The sequence below is a fragment of the Chiloscyllium punctatum genome, chromosome 1 (assembly GCF_047496795.1).
Source record: "Chiloscyllium punctatum isolate Juve2018m chromosome 1, sChiPun1.3, whole genome shotgun sequence".
Classification (NCBI taxonomy): Eukaryota; Metazoa; Chordata; class Chondrichthyes; order Orectolobiformes; family Hemiscylliidae; genus Chiloscyllium; species Chiloscyllium punctatum.
In genome coordinates, this window is record NC_092739.1 from 92,817,503 (window position 1) to 92,841,909 (window position 24,407).

Consider the following 24,407-nt stretch of genomic DNA (forward strand, 5'->3'; position numbering starts at 1 on the left):
CAATGGCAAGCGTTTTAATCTCTTATTTTATTCAAGCTCATCATTTTTCTAAATCAGCTGGTAAAGAATAAAATGCAAATTTCAGTTCAAGCTAGCAAATGTTTCTTTCCTCCATCCACTAAGTAGGTAGGAATTTAAGAATAGGAATTAGGTATTCAATTGGCTTATCACTGATTTGTACCCTGGTCTTTTTAGTTACCTTTAATTCACTTTTCTCAATATACTTACTGATCTAAAAGCTACAGATTATAGTATTAGATTTCAAATTAACTGATAACCACTACATTTTGTGAAAGATTGTCAGAGATTCCCAATACCCTTTTTGCCAAAACGCGCATCACTTGAAGTCATTCTGAGATGACCTAGATCTAAACTTTATGATCAAGCCCCTTCTTCCTGATTTCTCCAACAAATATAGCCAGTTGAATGCCTTAATCATTTTAATCGAGCTTTTGTAACCTGTCACTATATGCTAACCCCTTAGATCCACGTCCACTGTGCTCCTCTAAACACTCCTGATCTTCACTTTAAATTGAGATTAACCAACACCAAAAACACATTTAAACCAAATCAACCAAATGAAGCAAAATATGAGCATCAGGTGACTTCACTTTTTTGTAAATGACACTGCTGCATCAGAACACTGATTAAAAGGTGTCTGCAAACAGAAAGGCATCCTCAATTAAATTATCAATATAATTGAGTCCCTAAGATGATCACAAGTTCTTGACAATCTTTGAGGGGAGAGGCCAACACTTGAAAAAATTGCTCTTTTGAAAAACTTTTTACTTAAAATTGAAAGCATTTACACATTATTTTAATCTCTTCGTTCAAGGCTGTTTATCTCTGTATAAAGTAATACTTGTAATTTGCAATGCAACAATAGATTTCTTTCTCATTCTTAATCTACAATAAAACTCAGGCCACAACCAGAGTTCAGACATTCATAGCAAGCAGCACCATGCAATACTTTCTGATAAGCTAATTTATTAACAAAACAGAGAAGAGAGTTTTTAAGTTAACCAGGTTTAACCAAACCTGGTTATCACAGCAAGATTTCAGCTGGAAATATTTGTAACCAACCAGTCAGGTGTATTTTTCCAACGAACAGCATGTGTGTAGTAATAAGCATTCTGGAGTTTCATTGCTTCACTTGGCAGACAGTACTCAGAATTTACAGCCCACTTAATAGACAATAGACAGCAAAGACACCACAAGATTATGATTTTAACCTAACAAAAGTCAGTGTTAATTGAACGCTTACTACTACCTAATTTCTTCAGAGACAGGACAACAATTTGCACTTTGATCACCAACAGACCTAAATTTTAACTATTCGAGTATCTATTATGTTTCTAAATATGGCAGAAAGCAAAAATGATAAGAACACCTTCACTGCTTAATCCTTTTGAAAATTTATGAAACATTTTTCCTTCGACATAACTTATTTACCTAGTTCATCCCAGAGTTGTCTATACTTGTCAGTCATGGCTGTTCCTTGTTGCCTCCACAAAGACAGACGGGGGTCTGCCATAAATTGTTCTGTTATTAATGTTAACATTCGAGCACCATTTGAATCCCTCATTTTTAACATCTCCCGCACCTGCCAAAACAAGACAATTTATTAAAGCACAAGGTGCAGACATCATGAACCATTTATTAATTCTCTTCCAAGGTATGCATTTGTTGAACATGAATTTGCAGAGACAATTTTCTCCATGGGCCATCAGGTCTGGTAAAGAGTTTCAACCATGGAAGACAAAAATCCCTGTCAATTTAATTGCTCAATTGTTTCAGTGGCCACAATTATTTAAAGTGAGCGCCAAAATAAAATGATCTTTCACCAGTTATTTCCTCAATAGTTATTAATCACTCATCTAACATTGGCACCTACAGAAGATCCTTGATTATCTGAATGACACGGGCGGGGAGTATTTTGTTCGGATAATTGAATGCTGGATAACACAGTTTAGCCAAGCTTCGAGACCTTGGTGATGAGGCTCAGATAATCGAGGCTCAAATAATCGAGGCTCAGATGTATCTTAGTTTCACCATGACATTGGCACTACTGGTGCACTGATATTCAAAATGTCAGACGTGGACAAGCCCACTATGCTGGAGTGGATGATAATCAATCTTGGTCCAAAGGGACGGCTAAAGAAATTACCCTGGGTGTGGGTGCTTTCAAGGTTGAATATTTTTTCATCCATTTCATGCTGCAGATCATCAAGATCATTAGACACAAAGAAATAGTCCTCTATAAGTACACGAGCATTAAAAAAAAATTTGGATTGGACAAAAAGATGCAGGAGTATACATGGCTGCTTAATTCATCAGGTAAGATATGGTTATTTACAAGAATATTTGAAATGTTTTGCAAATGAGTACCTGCTCAAAGGGTTTGTTGGCTGAAATAGAATGATTAAGAGATGCTGTCAGTCAATTATCTACCTCCCCATTCCCAAAAGCCACACCCAACCACTGGTCACTGACCCCAGCTGAAATGTGTTGAGAGTGAGATGAGAAATGACTATTCTAGAAAAACTTTAAATGAATTATGATTCTGAAAAAAGGGCTGAAAGGGACAATTATACACTACATTTCTAGGTTCAAACGACTGTGGATGCCCACCAGAAAATTTGAGAATGGCCAATGTTGTACAAGTTTTTTTTTTGAAAAAAGGGTGACTGACTTAATCTAAGGATTTGCACAACAGCTAACCTACTTCTCTTTCGAGTCTTGTTTTAGGATGTAACCACCATATATTTAATAAGAAAATTGACACAATCAGCAAGGATTTTACAGGATAATTGTGCTCAGAATTCTTGAAAGATAGCAGAGATGATATATTTTGGAAAATATGGTAGACGCAGTGAACTTTAGGAAAGACTTAGACAAGGTAGCATTTGGAAGATTAGGAGAGATTAAAGTGAAATAGAATTAGGCAAGGAGAGAAAGCCAGATTAAAACTTGGTCAAGATAGAAAGGAGTTAAAGACAATTTTTAAGAGCAGTCATGAGTGGATAGTGGTCTCTCGTAACAGTTGTTTTCTGTTCACTGCACCCAAAGGATTTAGATGCAGTTCCAGAAGGAATGGCGTCAAACATGCACAAAACACTACGATTGAAAATAACTTGATAAGGGATACTTTCAAGGCAAGAGCTTAATGAAGGCAATCAGCTGGTGTGAAGCATTTTGGTGCAAAAAGGCAGTTAATTAATGAAAGTAAGATGCTGTAAGACAGCAGTATAATTTGGAAGGTGCATCAAGTACTGAAGACAGTATCCCAACTAGATAAGGGCATAGAATAAGAAATGTAATTTTTATCTCTCGATACAGAATATAAAAGCTAAGCCATGAATAATGAGCTCATGTTAAATATGAACAAAACTTGCACTTAGAATGCTGGGTGCAATATCAGCCTAAAAACATTATAGCAAAGGTATGAAGGTTTTAGAAAGGGTCGGTACAGATTCATTAAGATGCTGTAGTGGGAAAGACAGAGACTAGAGTATTTTTGTTTTAAATTACAACAAATTATAGAATGACCCAACACAATTTGGTTAGTTTCCTTTTAGGTTATATGACATCAGTGGTGGGCCAGTATTTATTACTCATCCCCAACAGCCCTTGAGAAGGGCATTATATATTCGGTTTCATCCATTCATAATTTTATAAAGGCAGCTCCTAGTAGTGGAGTGGTCCAAAAGGAGAGGTAGTAGATGCACAGGCATCAAGTTCCTTTCCAAGGTTTCATAACATATCTGAACAGGTTGAATAAAAATATCTAAAAGGAAGATATTTAGAACAGAGAAATGCTGCCTGTCATGAAGGGAGGTGAGCTGGTGCAAAAACAAGTTGCTGGAAAAGGCAGAGCAGTAGACATTGTCCAAATGGACTTCAGCTAGGCATTCAATAAGGTTCTGCATGGTTAGTACAATTGGATCGCATGGGATCCAGGGAGAGCGAGCTATTGGTTACAAAACTGGTTTGAAGGTAGAAGACAGAGGGTGGCAGTAGAGGATTGTTTTTTGGACTGGAGGTCTGCGACCAGTGTGCCGCAAGGATCTGTGTTCGGTCCGCTGCTTTTGCTCATTTAATGTAAATGATTTGGATGAGAACATAGGAGGTATAGTTAGTAAGCTTGCAGATGACACCAAAATTGGTGGCGAAATTGAGGACTGCAGTTGCTGGAGATCAGAGTCAAGATTATAGTGATGCTGGAAAAGCACAACATGTCAGGTAGCATCCAAGGAGCAGGAAAAGCGACGTTTCGGGCAAAAGTCCTCATTCCTGAAGGGCTTTTGCCCAAAATGTCGATTTTGCTGCTCAGATGCTGCCTGACCTGCTGTGCTTTTCCAGCACCACTCTAATCTAGACCAAAATTGGTGGCAGAGTGGACACTGAAGGTTACCAGAGAGTAGAACAGAACCTTGGAAGAAGTGGCAGATGGAGTTAATTTAAACAAATTTGAGTTGTTTTTTGGCAAGTCAAATCAGCGCAAAATTCATACAGCTAACGGTAGGGCCCTGGGGAATACAAAGGGGCCCAAGGGTGCAGGGGCATTGTTCCCTGAAAGTGAAGTCGCAGGCAGACAGGGTGCTGAAGGTCATTTGGCTTGCTTACCTTGATTGGTCAGTGCATTGAATATAAGAGTTAGAATGTCGTGTTACAGCTGTATAGAACGTTGGTTAGGCCACTTTTAGAATAGTGTTCAATTCAGGTCTTCCTGCTATAGGAAAGATGTTGTGAAACTTGAAAGGGTTCAGAAAACATTTATAAGGATGTTACCCCAGAGTTGGAGGGTTTGAACTATGGGGAGAGGCTGAATAGACTGGGGCTATTTTCTCTGGAGCATCTAAAGTTGAGGGATGACCTTACAGAGGTTTATTAAAATCAGGAGGGGCATGGATAGGGTGAATAGTCAAGGTCAATTCCCCAGGGTCAGGGAGTCCAAAACTAAAGGGCTTCGATTTAAGGTGAGAGGGAAAAAATTTAAAATGGCCCTAAGAGGCAACCTTTTCACGCAGAGGGTGGTGCATATAAGGAGTGAGTTGCCTGAAGAATTGGAGGAGACTGGCACAATTACAACATTTGAAAGGGTATCTGGATGGGTATAAGAATAGGAAGGGTTTATGGGCCAAATGGGACCAGATTTATTTAAGATATCTGATTAGCATGGATGAGTTGGACCAAAAGGGTCTGTTTGCAGTACTTTACATCTCTATGATTCTATGAGAAACTCAACAGGGGAGTGAGAATGTTGAATTAGCACTTGAAACATTAACTCTGCTTTCTCTCCACAGCTGCTGCCAGACCTGCTGAATTTCTCCAGCATCTTCAAGTTCTGCGTTTTAATATGGAGATGATTTTGGTGATGAAGCCGCAATTTTCTTAGAGGCACCCAGGACCTCTGCAGTGTTCATGACTCGCCTGCTTACAAGGAGTGAGTGCACAGCAAGAAGAACCAGCAGCTCCAGATTGACACATTTGGAAAATAACCAGAAAATAAGAACAAGCCAAATAGACAGTGGCCTCTGTCACTGCAGCAGACTCAGAGTATGCTGCGGATAGTGATTCCAGTCCCTTTCAGGTTCTCCATGTAGCCCTCCCTCTTGAATCTCTGCATCGCTGCCAGGCTCCCACTACAGCCCCAGTGACAGCCTCTACGTTGATTCCTACTTCCACAGCCAACCTGCGATATCTATTTGGACAGTGAACATGAAAGCAACCTACTAATTGTCTATTACCAAAACTCTTTGGGGTCAGGGCCAGGAAACTATCACAATAACAGCCGCCTAATACTCAAACAAACATTCAGGCAAGAATTAAAAAATGCCGTTTTTGGGCATCCTTGGGCACTGGTGGGTATAACAAATTAGGTCAACATTTCAGCTTATGTTAAACAGGTGGGTGAAGGAAACAGATCGCAAGGATAAGGCGGTAGGATGGTTAAATGTGATTGGAATGTTTTCTTGACATAAAAAGTAAATCCTGGCATGTATTGTTTGCTGGCAAGTATTGTCTGCTATATATTTCTACATATACTTCAGATGAGCGTCAACATTCCCACAGCTAATTAGCCAATCAACATTCACCATTTGACTGAAGAGGACAGCTGCTGCACGTACCCTCAGGGCTTCAACAAGAGGGGAAAATGTAAAGTACACCATATGATTGCAAACTGATTTGAGCATGAAGCATATTACTTATGAAACAAATAATAAATAAATGACAGCTTTTCTTCCTTGTAACTGTCACCATGGATCTATTTTAAAACCCAGAAGGAGGATTAGTAACCAATGTGAAGTCAGGATTCTGCTAACAGAAAGGTAAAGAGAGATTATCTTGCCATTTCCTGTTCTACGGTAGGACCAGCTTTTCTTTCACTTGACACTTCACCATTGTCAGCACAGCTGAGACAAAAACTCAGCATATGGGTGGGCCCAGGGGAAAAATTACATTGCTAAGTCAAACTCCACCATTCCAATGTGCTAAGTTCACAATTTCTAATGCCTTCTATCTGTGAAAGATTTTGCAATGTATCCATTTTAGCCAAACATTACAGCTGTGGAGAAGATCATGGTACGTGGAGACAAATGTGGCAGACATCAACATTTATTTTGAATTTTAACTTAAATCATTAATCTAATTGCTTAAACTTCCCATTAGATATTTCTCCTCCAAAAGAAAGATTCATTGAGGCCCATTTCCAAGACAACAGTCAAAATGCAAGGGAGAATTCAATAATCCTAATTTCTGGTGGACAGTTATGCTCATTTATAGCTGTAGATGCATGAAAATAAGTTGACAACTGCTTCATTTCTTCATTCTGATCTGCATTCCATTTGAACATGATTCCCTGCTTTGACGACATGCAAACAAAATATAGGATAGCAAGTTATAACGCCATTTATATTTCAGAAACTGACAAGGTGTGTAGACTTTGTCATTTGGGGTGATGAATTTTAAATACAATGTGCATGGAAATACCTGATTCAGTTTAAGCTGGTTATACTGTCCTGTTCAAATTCCTGCACTACAGTGTCGCTGCATTAAAAATATGGACTTATGAAACTCCATGATAAGCTATTTGCTTCTATTGCTTGCAGAGAAATTGACACTGATATAAGATAGCATTTTTCACAGACCAAGAGATACAATCCATTAAAACAAACAATAGGAGTTATTTTATTAAACAGTCTGCAATGACTTTAAGAGTTGTTTTTACATAGTCTACAGCATTTTATAGATTCACGTGCAAAGGATTTGCCTCTGAGCATTTCAACAAGCCAAATCCGTTTTGTTAAAACTCAATAACCGAGTTCCAAGACACCTTTAAAATAAACCTTACAAAAGACGTTAAGAGAAACAAGTCAAATGAGAATAACAAATTATCAATGTGTCTGGTACAGTTGATCACGTTAATATTTTCGGCTCAGATTATTTTACTCCTTCACCTCATCATGTCGACAGTTTGATTAACTTCTTGTGAGCTGTCAGTTTTGGTATTGATCTGGTCATACATACACATCTACAGGGTGAATGACAAGTTAAAAATCCATACCTTTGCAAACAACAAGTTCAGCTGTTTTCCAGATCCATGGTAACCACCCTGGGAAAGGAAGAGTTTAACCTGTTCCTGAACCTGTTCCTCATCCAAGTGCCAACAGTTTTCATCATCAATGCTGGCTCCTGCTGTTGGGTCAGGGGCACCTTCATCCAAAGAAGAAAACTTTTAAATCTGTATCAAATTAAATTCAGTTCTAATATTAACAGAGTGAAAGAAATAGATGGCTTTCAGGGGAGTGTGTGGTGGGTAAAAAGGTAATATCAACTAGTAATTCTAGCATTAACATCAGGTGGACTACTTAGTCACAGGGCTTGGAGACTGATTTCTCTATGCCTGCCCTTCGTGCAAGAATGCAGCAAGTTGGTTAGACGTTTTGCAAATGGGGCACACAAATCCTATTTGGGAGGGAAACAGGGCCAAGTTTCATCACGCGGATGTAAAATAATCCAATCTTTCTGTCGGAAAGGCAAAGCAATGGAAAAAGAGAAGAAGGGAGCAACTGGGGAATAGGAGTTTATTGTGTCTTCATCTCTGAAAAACAAATTTCACATTCCTGAAAAGCAAACAAAACAAATTGCCAAAAATGGCAAGAATGCTGCATGCAACTGACAACATCCTTGGAAAAATGCCATGGAGTCAACTGCAAAACATTGAAAGATTCATCCAAGCCTTGGTCTTTTCTGCTGAGCAATAGCAAATCAGAAGAAAGGAGCCTGACACCAGGGATTCTTAGCAAATTGCTTTGGTGCTTTTCTCAATGTCATATTGTTAATTCATATCATGACAGGAACCAAAAGAAGAACCAAACAGTAGGAAACGGAAGGATTGGAGATAAATTAACTTCAGAATCAAAATACACAAATAGAAAAAAAAATTATTCAAGAGAAAAAAAACAGAAGTAACTTTTAAATTTGAAGTTTTGGAGAAACTCAGCAGCTATAGAAAGAAAGCAACTGATTTTTTGTTTGGAGTCCAGTATGATGATTCTTTGGAATGCATGAATGATGCCTGAATGACCAAAGAAATAACAGAATACGCGAGGAGGAAACAATTAGCAAGTTAAAAAATAGAATATTTTCAAGTATATAAATCTTCTGGCCATACCAACTAATGTGTCACAATGTCGAAACAAAAGACACTAAATGTTCACCCAGGAATTTCATGAAATCAAAAAATGTCAGCAAAAAGGTCACTAAATTCAGACCACAGACATTTCCTATAGATTTATTTGTCAGTAGTACACATTTCATGTTTTGCAGAATGGAAGATCATCATGAAAAACACAATCACTCTCTACTGGTTTAGATCAGCATGCTCAATATATTTATTTCAGTTTTAATAAATAAATGAATACTGAACCGCAGTCTACAATCGTGTGCTTAAAATGTTATAATAATACATTATAAAAGTTCAGATTCAGTGAATAAAGAGTAAGTTTAATGCCAGGTCTTCATGCTGAACCTACCGTGTACTTGGTTGATTTCGGAGTTGAGAGAGAGAATTTCATCGGCTAGTTTTTGGGCAGTAGGCAGAACTTCTGTGTGATGTACTGTGATCAAATACTGAACAAATTTCTGCAATTGGTCTCTGTTCATCTGAAAAAGTGTCTCTGAAATGGGAAGATGCAACTTGACCTGATCGGGTTTGCGAATCCGGTAAAGCGAGAGTGCTACAACATGCGCGCAATAAAAGATGTCTTTGTTTCCGCAGCCACAGGTCACTGAGGTAATTTTGCAACGATCAAAGCTGATAGCAACATTGCAAACAGTTTCCGGTTCCGACTGTGTGGCAGGTTCAGTTACTGTGCCACTTAAGTGGAATCCTGAAAAAAAAGAGGAAAGCATTTATCAATGCAATAAAACACTCATCCTGCCATACACTGGCAATTACAAACACACAGAAATGCAAATTTGTTTTCATAATACAAAATGCATCAACAATTAAAGCATAGATCATTAAAGAGAATGAAAAAAAAACTGCTTTGCTTTACAGCAGAGAAAGAGGTGATGATTTTAACCATATTTTATGAAATACTATTGAGGGAGGAAAACTTCTAAATAACTTCAGCACTCAAGAAATATAAAATGTTGCATTTTTCACCTTTCATCAAACAAATTATTTGCCAAGCAAGTTAAACCAGTCCCAAGCCATAGCTATGCCCCCTCCCCACCCTTTTGCTTCAATCTAGCATAGTGGAGGCTAGGCAGGATAGAGTTGCTGCAACTTGTCGAAGGAGTGGAAGTTTTTGCAGTTTCCAGTGATCGCGCCATAATAGCTGTGCTGCTTACTCACAGGTGAGATTTACTGCAAGCTGAGTTCCTGCGTATTACATTGTTCTGGAACAAACAGGATTTACTGGAAGTAATCTAATGTGGGAATTAAGCCAAAAAACAATCGAAAATGTTTCTGTACAGAAACAAGCTTAGCCAGGTTTAACGCTTAAGTTCATTTTTTTCCCCTAAAAACGATGTGGAGAGGAGTGATAAATCTCAAAGGACTATTTTGAAAAGTGTATGTGAAATAAGTTGGCAAACCACTGCATTTAGACATAATTTTTCAGCATTTTTTGATCATTTGTCATGGTAATTGGAACTCTGAAGACAAAATACAGACATTTCATGCAAGCACAAGTAAAATTTAGAGTGGTTTTCCATCCATCAAGGTTACATTACCAAAAACAAAAAACAGTAAACTAAAAGCTGCATTACACCCAAAGTCAAAATAGTAAACCAATATTGATCTTAACTATACTGGAATACAAGGAAATTAAAGCTGACGTTTGGTACCAAAGGCTTTGCAAAGAGCTATCGTGGTTTAACGTGCAACTACTGAACCTGTAGTAAAATGCATCTTGAGAAAAATGGCAAAAAGAAACGAACTTCAAGGCAAACAATTTTAAAACCTCATTAAAAGCTTCATTAGTCTAAGAATCTTTCAATTCTAGGAATCTCAATGGAATATTAAAAGCAGATATAAAGAGAGAATTAGAATTTCCATTTAGTCATTTGTGAGGTGGCTCCAAGGTGTTGCGGTTCTGCCTAATGCCCCAGAACATGGATCTATTATTTATTATGACCCCGGCCACAAGGGACAACAATGCCATCAATTTACAATGTTTGCAAGGAGTTGGAAGAAGAAAAAACAAAATCGCACAATTTTAGAACACTTCCAAGAATCCAATGCAAGATGGAACTACATCAAGACGTTAGATATCAGGGCAGGTTGGCAAATTGAACTAAGATAAAATTGAGGATAAAGGGATCAACATTTTCCTCAGTTAGTTACTACATTTGGCAATTTCACTCAGCTGCATGTCCACAGCACAATTCAACTCAACCTTAAAAAAGCAAGAATTGCACAGGCTTATTAGCTCAACAAGATACTAAATTTAAAAGGATACATTCATAGAGATCCTTTATTCAATTCCAAGCTTCTATTAAGTTAAATACAAACATAATAGCAGAAGAACCAATAATATTCCTTAGCTAATCAACTCAGCAGATACTAATACAAAGTCCTTCTATATTGGAGCAGTCCACTCCCACATGCATCAAGACATGAACATCATCCTGGCAAGTATTAATTGACAAATAGCATTTCTGCCAAATGAATATTATACATTGACAATCTCCAACAAGGGAAAATCAAATGACCACCCTTTTCACAGCATTATCATAATTGATAGTAAGCTTGCAGAGGACTCTAAAATTGATGGCGTAGTGAACAGCAAAGGTGGTTATCTAAGAGTACAACAAAATCTTTATCAATTGGGCCAGTGGGCTGAGAAATGGCACATTGAGTTTAATTCAGATTATGTATTTTGGTAAGTGAAACCAGGGCTGGACTTGCAGAGTTAATGCTAGGGCCCCAGGAAGTATTGATGAACAGATAGACCTCAGTGCACAGGTATGTAGTTGCTTAAAATTGCAAAGTATAGGAGTTTGGACATGTTACCACTGTACAAGACATGCATAAGGCCACATTTGGACTACTGTGGACAATTCTAGTCATCCTGCAACAGGAAGGATGTTATTAAACTGGGAAAGAAAATACAAAAAATTTACAAGGATATGAGAGAGACTAGAAGGTTAGCTTTTACAAAAAAAAAGAGAGATGCTGAATAGGTTGGGATTTTCTTTTTTTTTTACTGAGACAGTTGGAGGCTGAGGGGTGACCTTAGAGGTTTATAAAGGTCGACGGTCATAGATAAGGTGAATTGCCACGGTCTTTTTCTCCAGGGAAATCCAAACTAGAGGCCAGAGGTGTAAGGTAACAGGGGAAAGATTTAAAAGGAACAGGAGGGGCAACATTTGAGAGAGGATGGTGCACATATGGAACCAGCTGCCAGAGGAAGTGGCAGAGGCACGTAAACACTTAAAAACTTTTGGACAGGTACATGGATAGGAAAGGTTTAGAGCAATGCGGGCCAAATGCAGGCAAATTGAACTACTTCAGTTTAGGAAACCTGGTCGACATGGAAGAGTTGGGCCGAAGGGCCTGTATCCATGCTTTATAACTGATTTTAAGCGTGTCGGATCAGTCATAACCCTACTGAATCGTGCTGCAGGACAAGGGGCCAAATGGTCCACTCCTGCTGCTACTTGTCATATGCTCTCACTCATTGGGGAAAATTTCAATATAGGTTACAGAGTTATAAGGGGACACTCATTTTAAACAGAGATCCAAAAAAAGTCTTCTCCTTAGAGGATAATGAATGCCTAGAATTGTCTACCTCAGAGATAGAGAAGTACGATCACAAAGAATTTGTAGCTGAGTTCGATAGATTTTTGAAATATTGAGGTGTTGAGAATCTGGGGCTCATTTTGGAGTAGGTGGGACCTCTACAAATGGGATTGTCTACACCTGAACCAGAGAGTTACCAATATCCTGGGGGAGGGGAGGGAAGGCAAGGCAATTAGGATGCAACTAGGCAGGATTTAGGATTAATAGGATAGGAAAGGAAACTGCAGGGGATGGGCATGATTAAAATGTGGAGCTTTTGCAAGGAACAGCTACTGAGTGTCCTTGATAAGTGGCGAGTGAGGGAACCGTGGTTTACTAAAGAAGTTGAATCTCGTCAAAAGAAAGGAAGTGGCTTATGCAAAGATGAGACATGAAGGCTCAGTTAGGGTGCTTGAGAGTTACAAGTTAGCCAGGAAGGACCAAGAAGATAGCCAAGAAGATCCAGGAGGGGATATGAAAAGTCTTTGGCAGACAGGATCAAGGAAAACCCTAAAGCTTTCTACAGGTATATAAAGGATAAAAGAATGACTAGAGTAAGATTAGGGCCAGTCAAGGACAGTAGTGGGAAATTGTGTATGGAGTCAGGGGAGATAGGAGAGGCGCTAAATGCATATTTTTTGTCAGTCTTCACACAGAAAAAAGACAATGTTGTCAAGGAGCATTGAGGTACAGGCTATTAAACTAGATAGGATTGGCATTCATAAAGTGGTGTTAGCAATTCTGGAAAGTATGAAAAAAGATAAATCCCCTGGGCTGGATGAGATTTATCCAGGACTCTCTGGGAAGCTAGGGAGCCTTTGGCTTTGATCTTTATGCCGTCTTTTTCCACAGGAATAGTACAAGACTAGAGGATAGCAAATGTTGTCTCCTTGTTCAAGGAGGGGCGTACAGACAACTCTGGTATTTATAGACCAGTGGAGCCTTACTTCAGTTGTGGGTAAAATGTTGGAAAAGATTAGAAAAAGAATTGATAGTCATTTAGAAAGGAATAATTTAATTCAGGATAGTCAACACTGTTTTGTGAAGAGTTCTTTGAGAAAGTGACCACATGGGTGGACGAGGGTAAAACTGTTGACTTGGTGTTTATGGATTTCAGTAAAGCATTTGGTCAGGTTCCATATGGTAGGCTATTGCAGAAAATACGAAGGCATGTGATTGAGGGTGATTTAGCAGTTTGGATCAGAAATTTGCTAGTTGTAAGGAGACAGAGGGTGGTGGTTGATGGAAAATTCATCCTGGAGTTCAGTTACTAATAATATACCACAAGGATCTGTTTTGGGCCACTGCTGTTTATCATTTGTATAAATGACCTGGATGAGGGTATATAAAGTAGGATAGCAAATCTTTAGATGACATTAAAGTCGGTGGAGTTGTTGATAGTGCTGAATGATGTTGCAGCTCAGAGAGGGTCATAGATAAGCTGCAGAGCTGGCTGTGATGTGGCAAATGGAGTTTAAAATGTGGAAAAGTGTGGGGCGATTCACTTTGAGAGGAGTAACAGGAATACAGAATACTGAACTAATGGCAGGATTCTTGGTAGTGTGGATGAGCAGAGAGAGATCTGTGTCCATGTACACAGTTCCCTGAAAGGTGCCACTCAGGTTGATAGGGTCGTTAAGGTGTATAGTATGTTAGCTTTTATTGATAGAGGGATTTAGTTTTGGAGCCATGAGGTGGGTGTTGCAGTTATACATAACTCTGGTGTGGCCGCACTTGGAATATTGTGTATAGTTCTGGTTGCTGCATAATAGGAAGGATGTGGAAGTATTGGAAATTGTGCAGAGGAGATTTACCGGGATGTTACCTGGTATGGAGGGAAGATCTTATGAGGAAAGGCTGAGGAATTGGAGGCTGTTTTAGTTAGAGAATAGGTTGAGCAGTAACTTCGAGACTTACAAGATGATCAGAGGATTGGATAGGGTGGACACAGTCTTTTTCCTCAGATAGTGATGCCTAGCACGAGGTGACAGCTTTAAATTGAGGCGTGATAGAGACAGGACAGATGTCAGAAACAGGTTCTTTACTCAGAGTATTAAGGGCGTGGAACGTCTTGCCTGCAACAGTAGTAGACTCACCAACTTTAAGGGCATTTAAATGGTCATTGGGTAGACATATGGGTGATAATGGAATAGTGTAGGTTAAATGGGGTTAAGATTGGTTTCACAGGTCAGTGCAACATAGAGGGCTGAAGAGCCGGCACTGTGCTGTAATGTAATGTTATGTTCCATGTGAAACTGGCACGAAAGAGGTTTTGAGGACTGGAGTAGATGAGCCACTAAGCTAGAGCTGTGGAGCAGGCTTGAGGGGTCGAATGGCCTTGCTCCTAATTCTTTACCATATGTCACCAGGTCAAAGTCCTGGAACTTCTTCCAACAGCAGCTTTGAGAAACAAATGCCAGTGAAATTAATATTCCATGGGATTTTATTAAAAATCCATCCCTCGGTTAGCACTTTTTTTTTAAAACTTTAAAACGCAAGGAGTCCAGAAGGCAAGATTTCTGTTATATTCTACTGAGATACACAGAGGTGACATATCAAGTTGTGCTCACATGCAGGAGTTTTATCAATGCTTTATCGTGCATACAGCTACTTGTCTACAATTTAGTTTCCCTTTTTCATACTCTGGTTTACCTGCACACAGCAGATACCAGGCACAGAAAATCATTAAACAATTTAACATAACTCCAAAGTGGGAAGGTAGTTGAAACAGGGAGCCTTTAATATGTACTTTGAACATGAAACTTTAAGTTGATTTAAGTACATTTAAATAGTCACTGGACGAGCATATGGACGTACATGGAATAGTGGAGATTAGATGGGCTTCAGATTGGTATGACAAGTCGGCGCAACAGAGGGCCAAAGGGCCTGTAATGCACTGTAATGTTCTATGAAACGCAGTAACATTCAAGGTTATGAGCCAAGTGTATCAAAGTGGGACTAGTGTCAGTAGTGGAATTTTTTTGGCAGTACAAACTCATCGATAGAGTGGACAGGAAGAAACCTTTCCTTGTGGAGGGATCAATGACTTTGGGACACAAATTTAAGATCGGGGCAGGAGGTTTAGAGGAGAAAAAATTATTCATCCAGAGTGTGGGAGACAAGGCATACAAAAGCTATGCATCAAGTGTCTGAAAACATGGTCAGAATAGTTCGATGATAGTTTTTGACTGCTGCAGACTCAATGGGCTGAAGGACTGTTTTCTGTGCTGTCAACCTCTGACTTTATGACTGAGACCATAGCGCATGGAACCTCATCTCAGCACAACTTTCAGTATTTCAGGAAAGAGGAAGGCTTTTAGAGAAAATAGATACCATCAAGATTAGCAGCAGAAAAAAGCTAAATTCAATCTCGTTCCATGATGGCTGCTTTCGAGGTTAAGGTACATTGCTAAGAGGAAGACAGCATATGTATCTTTTCAGATTTAAAATTGCAAGACTGTGGCCAAGCATTTATGAAAACAAAAACTTGAGTCCAGATTTGCTCCTGGTCAACTCTATAGAATCCCAGTTTGTACAAATGAAGAACAAAATAATGAATCCCACTTTATACTGTGATGTTACTTCACTCTCAGCATTTACAGCTGCACCTCACCGCTAAATAAGTCAGGTGCTACCAGTTATTACAAGGCAGCCCCTGAGGAATATAAATGTTGTCTAGATATTTGCAATGCTTATTTCTTCAGCTTTCTCAGCAAGAAATCAGAATAAAAAGTCACCACACACATCAAGACATTCTAAGACCATAAGACATAGAAGCAGAAGTTAGACCATTCAGCCCATTGAGTCTGCTCCACCTTTCAATTATGGCTGATAAGTTTCTCAACTCTATTTTCCCATTTTCTCCCTGTCACCGTTATCGCCTTGGTACTCAAGAACCTCTCTCTCTCTCTCTCTCTCTCTCTCTCTCAAATATATTCAATGACTTGGCCTCCACAGCCTTCTGTGGCAATGAATTCCATATATTCACCACTCTGACTGAAGTAGTTTCTCCTTATCTCTATTCTGAAAGGTCTTCTCTTTACTTTAAGGTTGTGCCCTCGAGTCCTAGTCTCTCCTATCAATGGAAACATCTCCCCAACATCCACTCTGTCCAGGCCATTCAGTATTCTGTATGTTTCAATTAGATACCCCCCATCCTTCTAAACTCCATCGAGTCGAGGCCCAGAGTCCTCAAACATTCCTCATATGTTCAGCTTTTCATTCCTGGGGCCATAAACACAAAAACACAAACATGTTGAGATAAAATGAGGACCACTGAGAAGCAACGGTATACAGGAAGCACAAAGTACTGAAAACGTTGTTCACACATTATTTGAGGTGCCCATTGAGGAAAGTAACAATAAAAATCAGAACAATTTCCCATGGCAAACTTTTAAAAGGAGGTAACCACTCAAATACCACAGAGGGGTGGAAAAAGGCAACATCACTCAATCTGGTACCGTCTCAAAATTCAGAGGCAAGAGTTTATTTCTTGAGCCTAAATCTTGAACTTGATTAAAAACCATAGATTTCTCAATGTGCTGTGAAAACTATGTTGCACACTACTATTCAAGGTAACGTGCAAAGTTCATTCTTTACAGTAAATAAAACTATACGTATTAAAACATTTAAATCACATTTCAGGTGCAGATTGTTGTAGATTTTGGACTGGAGTCTAAAACTGGATTGAATTATGTTTTGTACATAGTTGTACTGCATTACAGCATCACAAAAAACAAGCAGTGTTCAATATTTGTTAGTTACATCATTGCACCTGATACTAAGGCATTGTGTAGATGCCGTTGCTATGGAAAATGCCCTCTCAGAGTTGGAACTGCTTACAAACAGCAATGAAACAAATCTGGGTAATTTCTACCTCTACTTTTGAAACCTAATCAAAGCGGTCTACAAAACCCTTCTCCCAGGTTAGACTGAAATACCAAGAAAATGAAGTCTCTAGTGGGCATTTCATCGTCATCATCAGTGCAACATCAATATCAGTTCTCTGATGGACTTAGTTCACTCCCTTCCTCTCAAAGAAAATTTATTAGTGTCATATCTCTGATGAAGTCACCTTCAATCAGGCAAGGGCATCCATGCAGCTCTCATGTTAAAATGTTCCTGATGACTGCTCCCTTTCCTCTTACTTCCTACAGCTATTTACAGCAAGTCTGCAGGTAATATTTCCATTTCCAGGACTTCTAATAACTGAAGATACAAAGCAAAAAAAATAAAAAAACTTGAATAATGGTGCAGAAATTTTGCCACAAAAGCAGAGTCAGTGCTGAATCCAAAACTCTCCTAAATTTCTAAAAGATAAATTTTAAGTCTGCCTCTGTTCCATTGTAGATTCTCCTTGCCAAACATGCTATTGGAAGAACATCAAAAGCAGGTTTATAGAAGTCACCTTTTAAAATCTGAAAAGCAGGATTTTTTTTTTTTTTTTTTAAATCATCCAGAAACAGAATAACCCCTTGGTGAAGTAAAACCCAGATTTTATGTATTTACTTGTTTTGCTTGTAGCCCAAGCGTGTAAACATACAATTAAATGGATAATTATGAAAAGAATGCAGTGGGGGTCCACACTCTGCTAGACTGAAATAATTTTGTCTCGAATCAAGCTGTAATAAAATGGCACATCAACCATGGAAGTGCCCTACCACACGTTGCACCAAAGCCACTGATGAGAAGCCAGCAAAATATGCAAAAAAAGTGGCCAAGCTTTCTTTCCATTATTAACACGTTTCCTCTCCTGCTCCCCCCACCCTGTGCCAACAGATCTGGGACATACCAGTAAGAAACCACTTTGTGATAGGAAACCTATTAACGTTTATAAAGATCTGGAACCACACAATGAGCAAAAGGAACCAGCTGGCAGCATTAAACTCAGGATCCTACCACATGTAAAATCCACCATGCTGTTCTGTACAACGCATGAATATTTATGAGAACACTTTTCCAATCAGCTAACGTTCAAAATCGTAAATTACAAAAGTAAGGAGTAGTTTGGGACGAACATCCACATGCAGAACAAATTAGAACTCCTTATGTCAGAGTCAGAGTCCATCACCATGAGACAAATTTTATATGTTAATAACTCAGGGTTCCAGCGTGTTAGGAACCTACATAAACAATTTCAAAGGGTGGTTGAAGTTAATAAACAGAACTTCACTACGTGCTTGAAGACAAATCTGATAACCATGGGTGCAACAAGTCAGGCAGCCTCTCAACCACAGATCATCACAGTTAAGTGGTGTTCGCACATGCAAACATTCCAGCTACGCTCACTGGATTATGATCAGACATGTAAACCTTTGAGGATTTTGCCCTTCCTATGATGGCTCAGAGTGCTGATTGTAGGCAATTGTAACCTTCCCCCTCTCCCCAAGTCAGCCAAATAAGATCCTCAACAGCATAGGTCATCCTGGTCTGATTAACTCAGTTTAAAACATGTTATGCCTTTAGGAATGGGATCAGAATGAAGCGACGTTCATGAGAACATAGAACATAAAACAAAAACTGCAAATGCTGGAGATCTAAAAGAAACAAACAACTTGCTGGACATGCCAGTATTGGACTGGCACCTGAAGGAGTAGCACTCTGAAAAGCTAGTGCTTCCAAATAAATTAAACCTGTTGGATTACAACTGGTGTTGAGAGACTTTCAACTTGGAGAAATTCCACAGATGCTGCCATATCTGCTGAGGAGAAAAGTCAACATTTCAAGTTCAGTGACCCTATTTCAGAATCAGAAGCAGCTAGGAAAGGGTTGTATATGCTAATGACATTGGGTTGAGCGTTGGGAGAGACAGAAAGAGAGGGGTGAGAAAAAGAGAGATGGGAGAGAGAATGAATGGGGGTGGAGGAAGCAGATTGTTGTTAGCAAACCACTGAAGAGGAGAATCTATGTTAGGTGATAAATGGGAATTCTCAGGAGTTCAAAGTGTGTTCAGTGTACTGAAAGAAGTGCATTTCATAACAGGACCTGGGATTATACAGAAAAACATTTCAACTTCTGCCAGAATAGGCTGTATCTTTTAACATGGTTGAAAGAACAGAGTACTACTAGTAACTGGCATTCACAGTGTAACAGTCTACAGTATTGTACAGGTGACAATGGTGGTTTGCTTTATTGTATATACAATTTTCTTGCAAGTGTTTTTTTCTTTTTGGAGATGTAGGTTTTGTTGGTTGGCCAACAATTATTGTCCTTGAGTAGATGGTGCTGAGCTGCCTTCCTGTGATGTATTGTACTGTATTGTAACCACAGCCATCTCCTAATGTGCCAGATAGGACTCTAACCAGTGGACAGTTTGTTGTGTAAGAGTGCACATTGGCAACTGATGTAGGGTGGGAAAGCACACACACGTTAAAAAAAAAGGCTGAGAGAACCCAAGTACAAAAAGCTGAATTGTTCTTGTTTCATATCAAAAACAGACAAACCACATTTGAAGGAAATGGACTGAAACTTATTTCACTACGATTATGATAGCCATCAACTTTGTTACTGGTTTTGAAAGTGTGGGTTTGTGTAGAAACCAATGTTAGACAGATGCACGATATTTACATCTTCTGCCACTTCGAACAAAATAAATAAAACCTTTCACACTAAAATCACTGATGCCACTGCACTGATTTCAAAAAAAGACATTTATATAACATATATGCTACATGTTTTTACATTGTCTTCAATTTTCTTTGCTCTAAAGGAAAGCCTGAGCAAACTATCCAACTAAAGATCACACGATTCAGGCCTGGCACCATCCTCACCCAATGTGCACTATTACATGTAGACATCCTGGCAAATGTAGCACTTCGACTCAGATTAATAAGCATCAGCTGTACAGTCAGAATAACCTCTTTATAATAAAACTAACAAAAGATCATATTACAGACTGTAGCTCAAATTAGTATCCAAAATCTTAATCTTTAATAAATATTTTGTCCACACATACTGAAAATTCACATTTCTCTCAGATGATTTGAGATCAATGTCCACTTGTTTAATGGAACAAACAAAACTCAGTACCTTCCAAGAGGATAGTACTCTGCTGCATCAGTGATTTCTCCCTAAAATTTCCATCCACCACAGAATTTCAACCCGCATGACACTTAACAATTCTAAAAAGTCACAAACTCCAAGAATTTCAATTGTTACTTCCCAGCCATGGAACCATTTGGACTACCAAAAGGAATCCAACTACTACTTTCTTTAAAACTGTTGGAAGCTGGTGAAAGTAAAATGCAGTGTGCATCAGCAGTAACTAAGGATAAGAGGTGTAAACTTAAAAAGGAATGGCAATAGGATATCAGCTGGGAGAACAGAATGGATCAAAAAAACACCCTCTACCTCACTGTCACAATGTTTAAAATAATTTACCAAAAATAGCTTGGAATTGCACTAATATATAACCAGACAATTTGATCTCTCTGCACAAGCAGAACAGCATGGTAAGTGATGGAAATGTTGCATATATCAGGAGAGTAAATTCTGAGAAGCTATATTTTCAGGATGAGTGCATGTCATGGACTGATTTTAAGTTTGCTTTTAATTTTAAGATTTTACTAGTTTCCTATGTGGTAGGAATGCCAACCCATAAAATGGTATTACATCTACATCAACATTGTTGAGAAGATTTAGTCTTCGTGACCTGTCCCCAATGGTTGGATGATACTTCTTCAGAAATATTGTTTCATACGCATCTTGTTGTTTTGAGCAACAGTGGTTGGAACTCTTGATGACAAATGTTGACATGATGTCATGACAATACCTTTTTCCAATTTGATGTCAAAGCAGGTTCACATTACCTAGGAAAACTGATGTACATGAATAGACACCTGATATCAAAGCGTTTTGGTGTCCTAAATGAGAGGAAAAGTGCCCTCAATTGCAAAAGATCCCATCTCCATGTATGCAATTTAAAAAGTCTCCCTCAAAATTATTCATTCATCCTCAGCTGGATACCTGTGACTGGAGTTTCACGATCAAGATGGGAGGTGCTACACAGAAACAAGTAAAATAGAAGGTGTACACCATTTAGCTCTTGAAGGCAGCTCTGCTAATCTATAAGATATTGTTGATCATTTGACTCAGTACACATTCCTGCTTTCGCCCAATACCCAGTGATCCTTTTAGCCCCAAGAACTCGATGCTCAACAGTTCTGTGTGGCGAAGGATTCAATAGGCTTGCCACTCTCTGCGTGAAAAATTGGTCATCTCCTAAACTGTCCACTTGAGCAAGACCCCCATGGTTACATTTACTTCCCTACTTGGATTTGACATGGTAAGAAAGTAGGGAAATTATCTGACCCAACAGAACATCTATGTAGAAATGGTCCCTTCATGGGCTACTTTCAATCCAAGAAGAGGGATGAATGGAACAGAGTTGGATCTGCAGACTCCACGGAGTGAGGCAAGTGCTGAAGTAAGTTTCTCAGAAGCCTACCTCAAGTGTTGAGGAATTTTGTCCCAATTGCACTCATTGAAATTTAGAAGGATGAGAGGCATTGAAATATAAAAAAGATCCTTATAGTAAGGTTATTTCCCTCTTGGTCGGAGAGTCGAGGATCAGAGAGAATAAGGGGCTAGTTTATGTTTAGAACAGTGAAGAGGAGGAATTTCTTCTTCAGAGTAGTGAATCATGGGATTCTTTACTGCAGAGGGCTGTTGAGGCTGAAGCATGACATGTATCCATGGGTGGGATAGACATTCTTAAAGAAGAAAGGAATGGAGGGTTATGAGGAAAAGGCAGGAGTGTGGGTTTGAGGCCATCAGTCATAACCTTACTGGACGGTGGCACTCAGACTCAAAATTGGCCAAATGGTTTATTGCTGCTCCTAGTCTAGGCCTAATCATAAATCATATTAGAGGCTCTAAATCAGTCTACGCCTCAACACCATTTCATCCCCAGCCACTCCCATGACACACCCATAGCTCTCCTGCATCCCCAAGCCACTCACCCAGTATGCACTGCAGAATCAATTAGTTATATCAAAGGCAAATCTTAAACAGCACTTGCAAACAACCACTCAAAGTTCTTGTGAAAAAACACTACTACTCTTACAATCTTTCACATGCAAAGAAATCCATTATAGTTTCATTAATAGAAACAGCATTTCATTCCACACCTCAATTTTGTTCATTAAACAGAAACAGTTCAAAGAGTAAATTTCTCCAAACCTGATCAGTCTGTGTAACATTACATTCTGCATTCTGTTCGACTACCCTGATGTACTTATGTAATGATTTAAAGATACTGGTGTTGAACTGGGGTGTATAAAATTAAAAACCACACAACACCAGGTTATAGTCCAACAGGTTTATTTGGAAGCACTAGCTTTCTCAGCACTGCTCCTTCATCAGGTGGTTGTGGAGAATAAGATTGTAGGCCATAATTTATAGCAAAAATTTACAGTGTGATGTAACTGAAATTATGTATTGAAAAAGACCTTGGTTGTTTGTTAAGTCTTTCATCTTTTAGAAAGAGCATATTGGTTTCAGTTCGTTCTTAAAGTTACATTCTCGAGTGAACTTTAACAATAGATGCCATGTTGGCCCAGATGACGCATTGAAGGTGTGAGATGCCCTGTGTGAGGCTGTCTATGCTTCAATGTTCAGACTGATTCTATTTCTAATTAAAGGGATTTACAGAAGCTTACATTGGCTCATGCAGTTATTGAGCAAAAAAAAGTAATTCTGCAAGTACAAATTCACTTTTTACTTATGCAAGTTCTGATTTGTCCAATTAGCATGAAAAACAATACGTTCACTATATCTCAATATGTGACAGTAATAAAGTCAAATTACAATCTCAAAAGATGTAAAAGAAAACAGTGCATTCTTTCACCAAAGAAAAAGCACTCCTGAGATAATCAATCAACAAGCCCCAGAGCTCAGCCATGCACTCATAAGGCAACCATTAGTGAGCTGTATCAATGGATTTCTATTTCTCCAGCTGGCCCAAATCCACAGAAAGAGAGAGGGGGCACAAGATGCCCACCCTGAATTGGAATCAGTCGTGACTGGAGTGTGGGCTGCAAATGCCACACAGCAAGAAACCCAAGTGTTGCTGGAAAACCTGGAATCTGATTATTCCTGATGAAAGGCTACTGACTGAAAAGGTCAACTCTGCTGCTCTTTGGATGCTACCTGACCTGCTGTGCTTTCTCAGCACATTTGACGACTCTGATCTCTAGCATCTGCAGTCCTCTTTCTCCTAGACCTGGAAACAAGTCCTGCTGCCATTTTGAAATGTCTCTATAGTTAACCCAATTCCTGGAAAATGCAGCCCCCTAATATGTGCCTCTTCAGGTTGTCTCCTCTAGTGCAGCATTTCATGGAATTATTTCAATAGAGTAATGCACCCTCAAAAATGTTTCTAACACATCCTACTGTACTTCTTTCAGCAACATTCCCAGATTCATTAAAAAGCAGAAGATAAGGGAGCAAGAATGGAAAAATATTTTATGCAACTGGGTGAAAGCCAATTTTGAAAGGACCAGAAATATCTTAGCTACACAGACGTTCTTGTGGCATCATGACAAAAAAAAACTAAACACCAAAATCCATAAGTTGCACTGACAACATTTTTACACAATGTACTCGGAGTGTACAATTACACATCACACACTAAAGCAAACTGCAGAAACTTAAACAATCGTGACTCAATGGTCTCAACTATTCACTAAAGCATTGCATTTCATATTAAGGGAGGTTCCTCACTTAATCACTTTTTCAAACCTAAAAAAACACAAAACCTGAAAGTTATCATAAATAGCAGAGTTGCAAAAAATAAATGAATTGGAGATACACATTTTATTTCCCTGCTTGAGTTGATCTTTCGAAATTGTAAATTGCTGTCCTAATTTGATGGCAGGGAGGAGAAAGTGCGTCAATGTTATGCCCCAGGTACTCAGTAATTTTTCTGTCAGTACAATGTGAAAACAATGTCACAACAACTGCACTGCATTAGAGAATGAAGTTGCTGCTCTAAAATACATGTCACATTCTGACAAATGACATACAAAAGTTTCAATTTTAAGGTGAAATGCCCAGGAACTTTTCAGTGTTAGCGAACAGCAGGTTTTCTACATTGGGTACAAATTTAACCATA

General features: G+C 38.9%; 1 protein-coding gene across 1 annotated transcript in view; it reads right to left on the minus strand.

Annotated features, from left to right (window-relative positions):
- The window catches only part of LOC140477344 (zinc finger SWIM domain-containing protein 6), a 189,713-nt gene that overhangs the window by 68,513 nt on the left and 96,793 nt on the right, over positions 1-24,407 (minus strand). Inside the window, exons 2-4 of the mRNA XM_072571040.1 lie at positions 9,039-9,395; positions 7,568-7,716; positions 1,453-1,603 (exon numbers count right to left, since the gene is read on the minus strand). Coding sequence (XP_072427141.1) covers positions 1,453-1,603; positions 7,568-7,716; positions 9,039-9,395 — 657 coding nt within the window. The remainder of the gene's footprint in view (positions 1-1,452; positions 1,604-7,567; positions 7,717-9,038; positions 9,396-24,407) is intronic.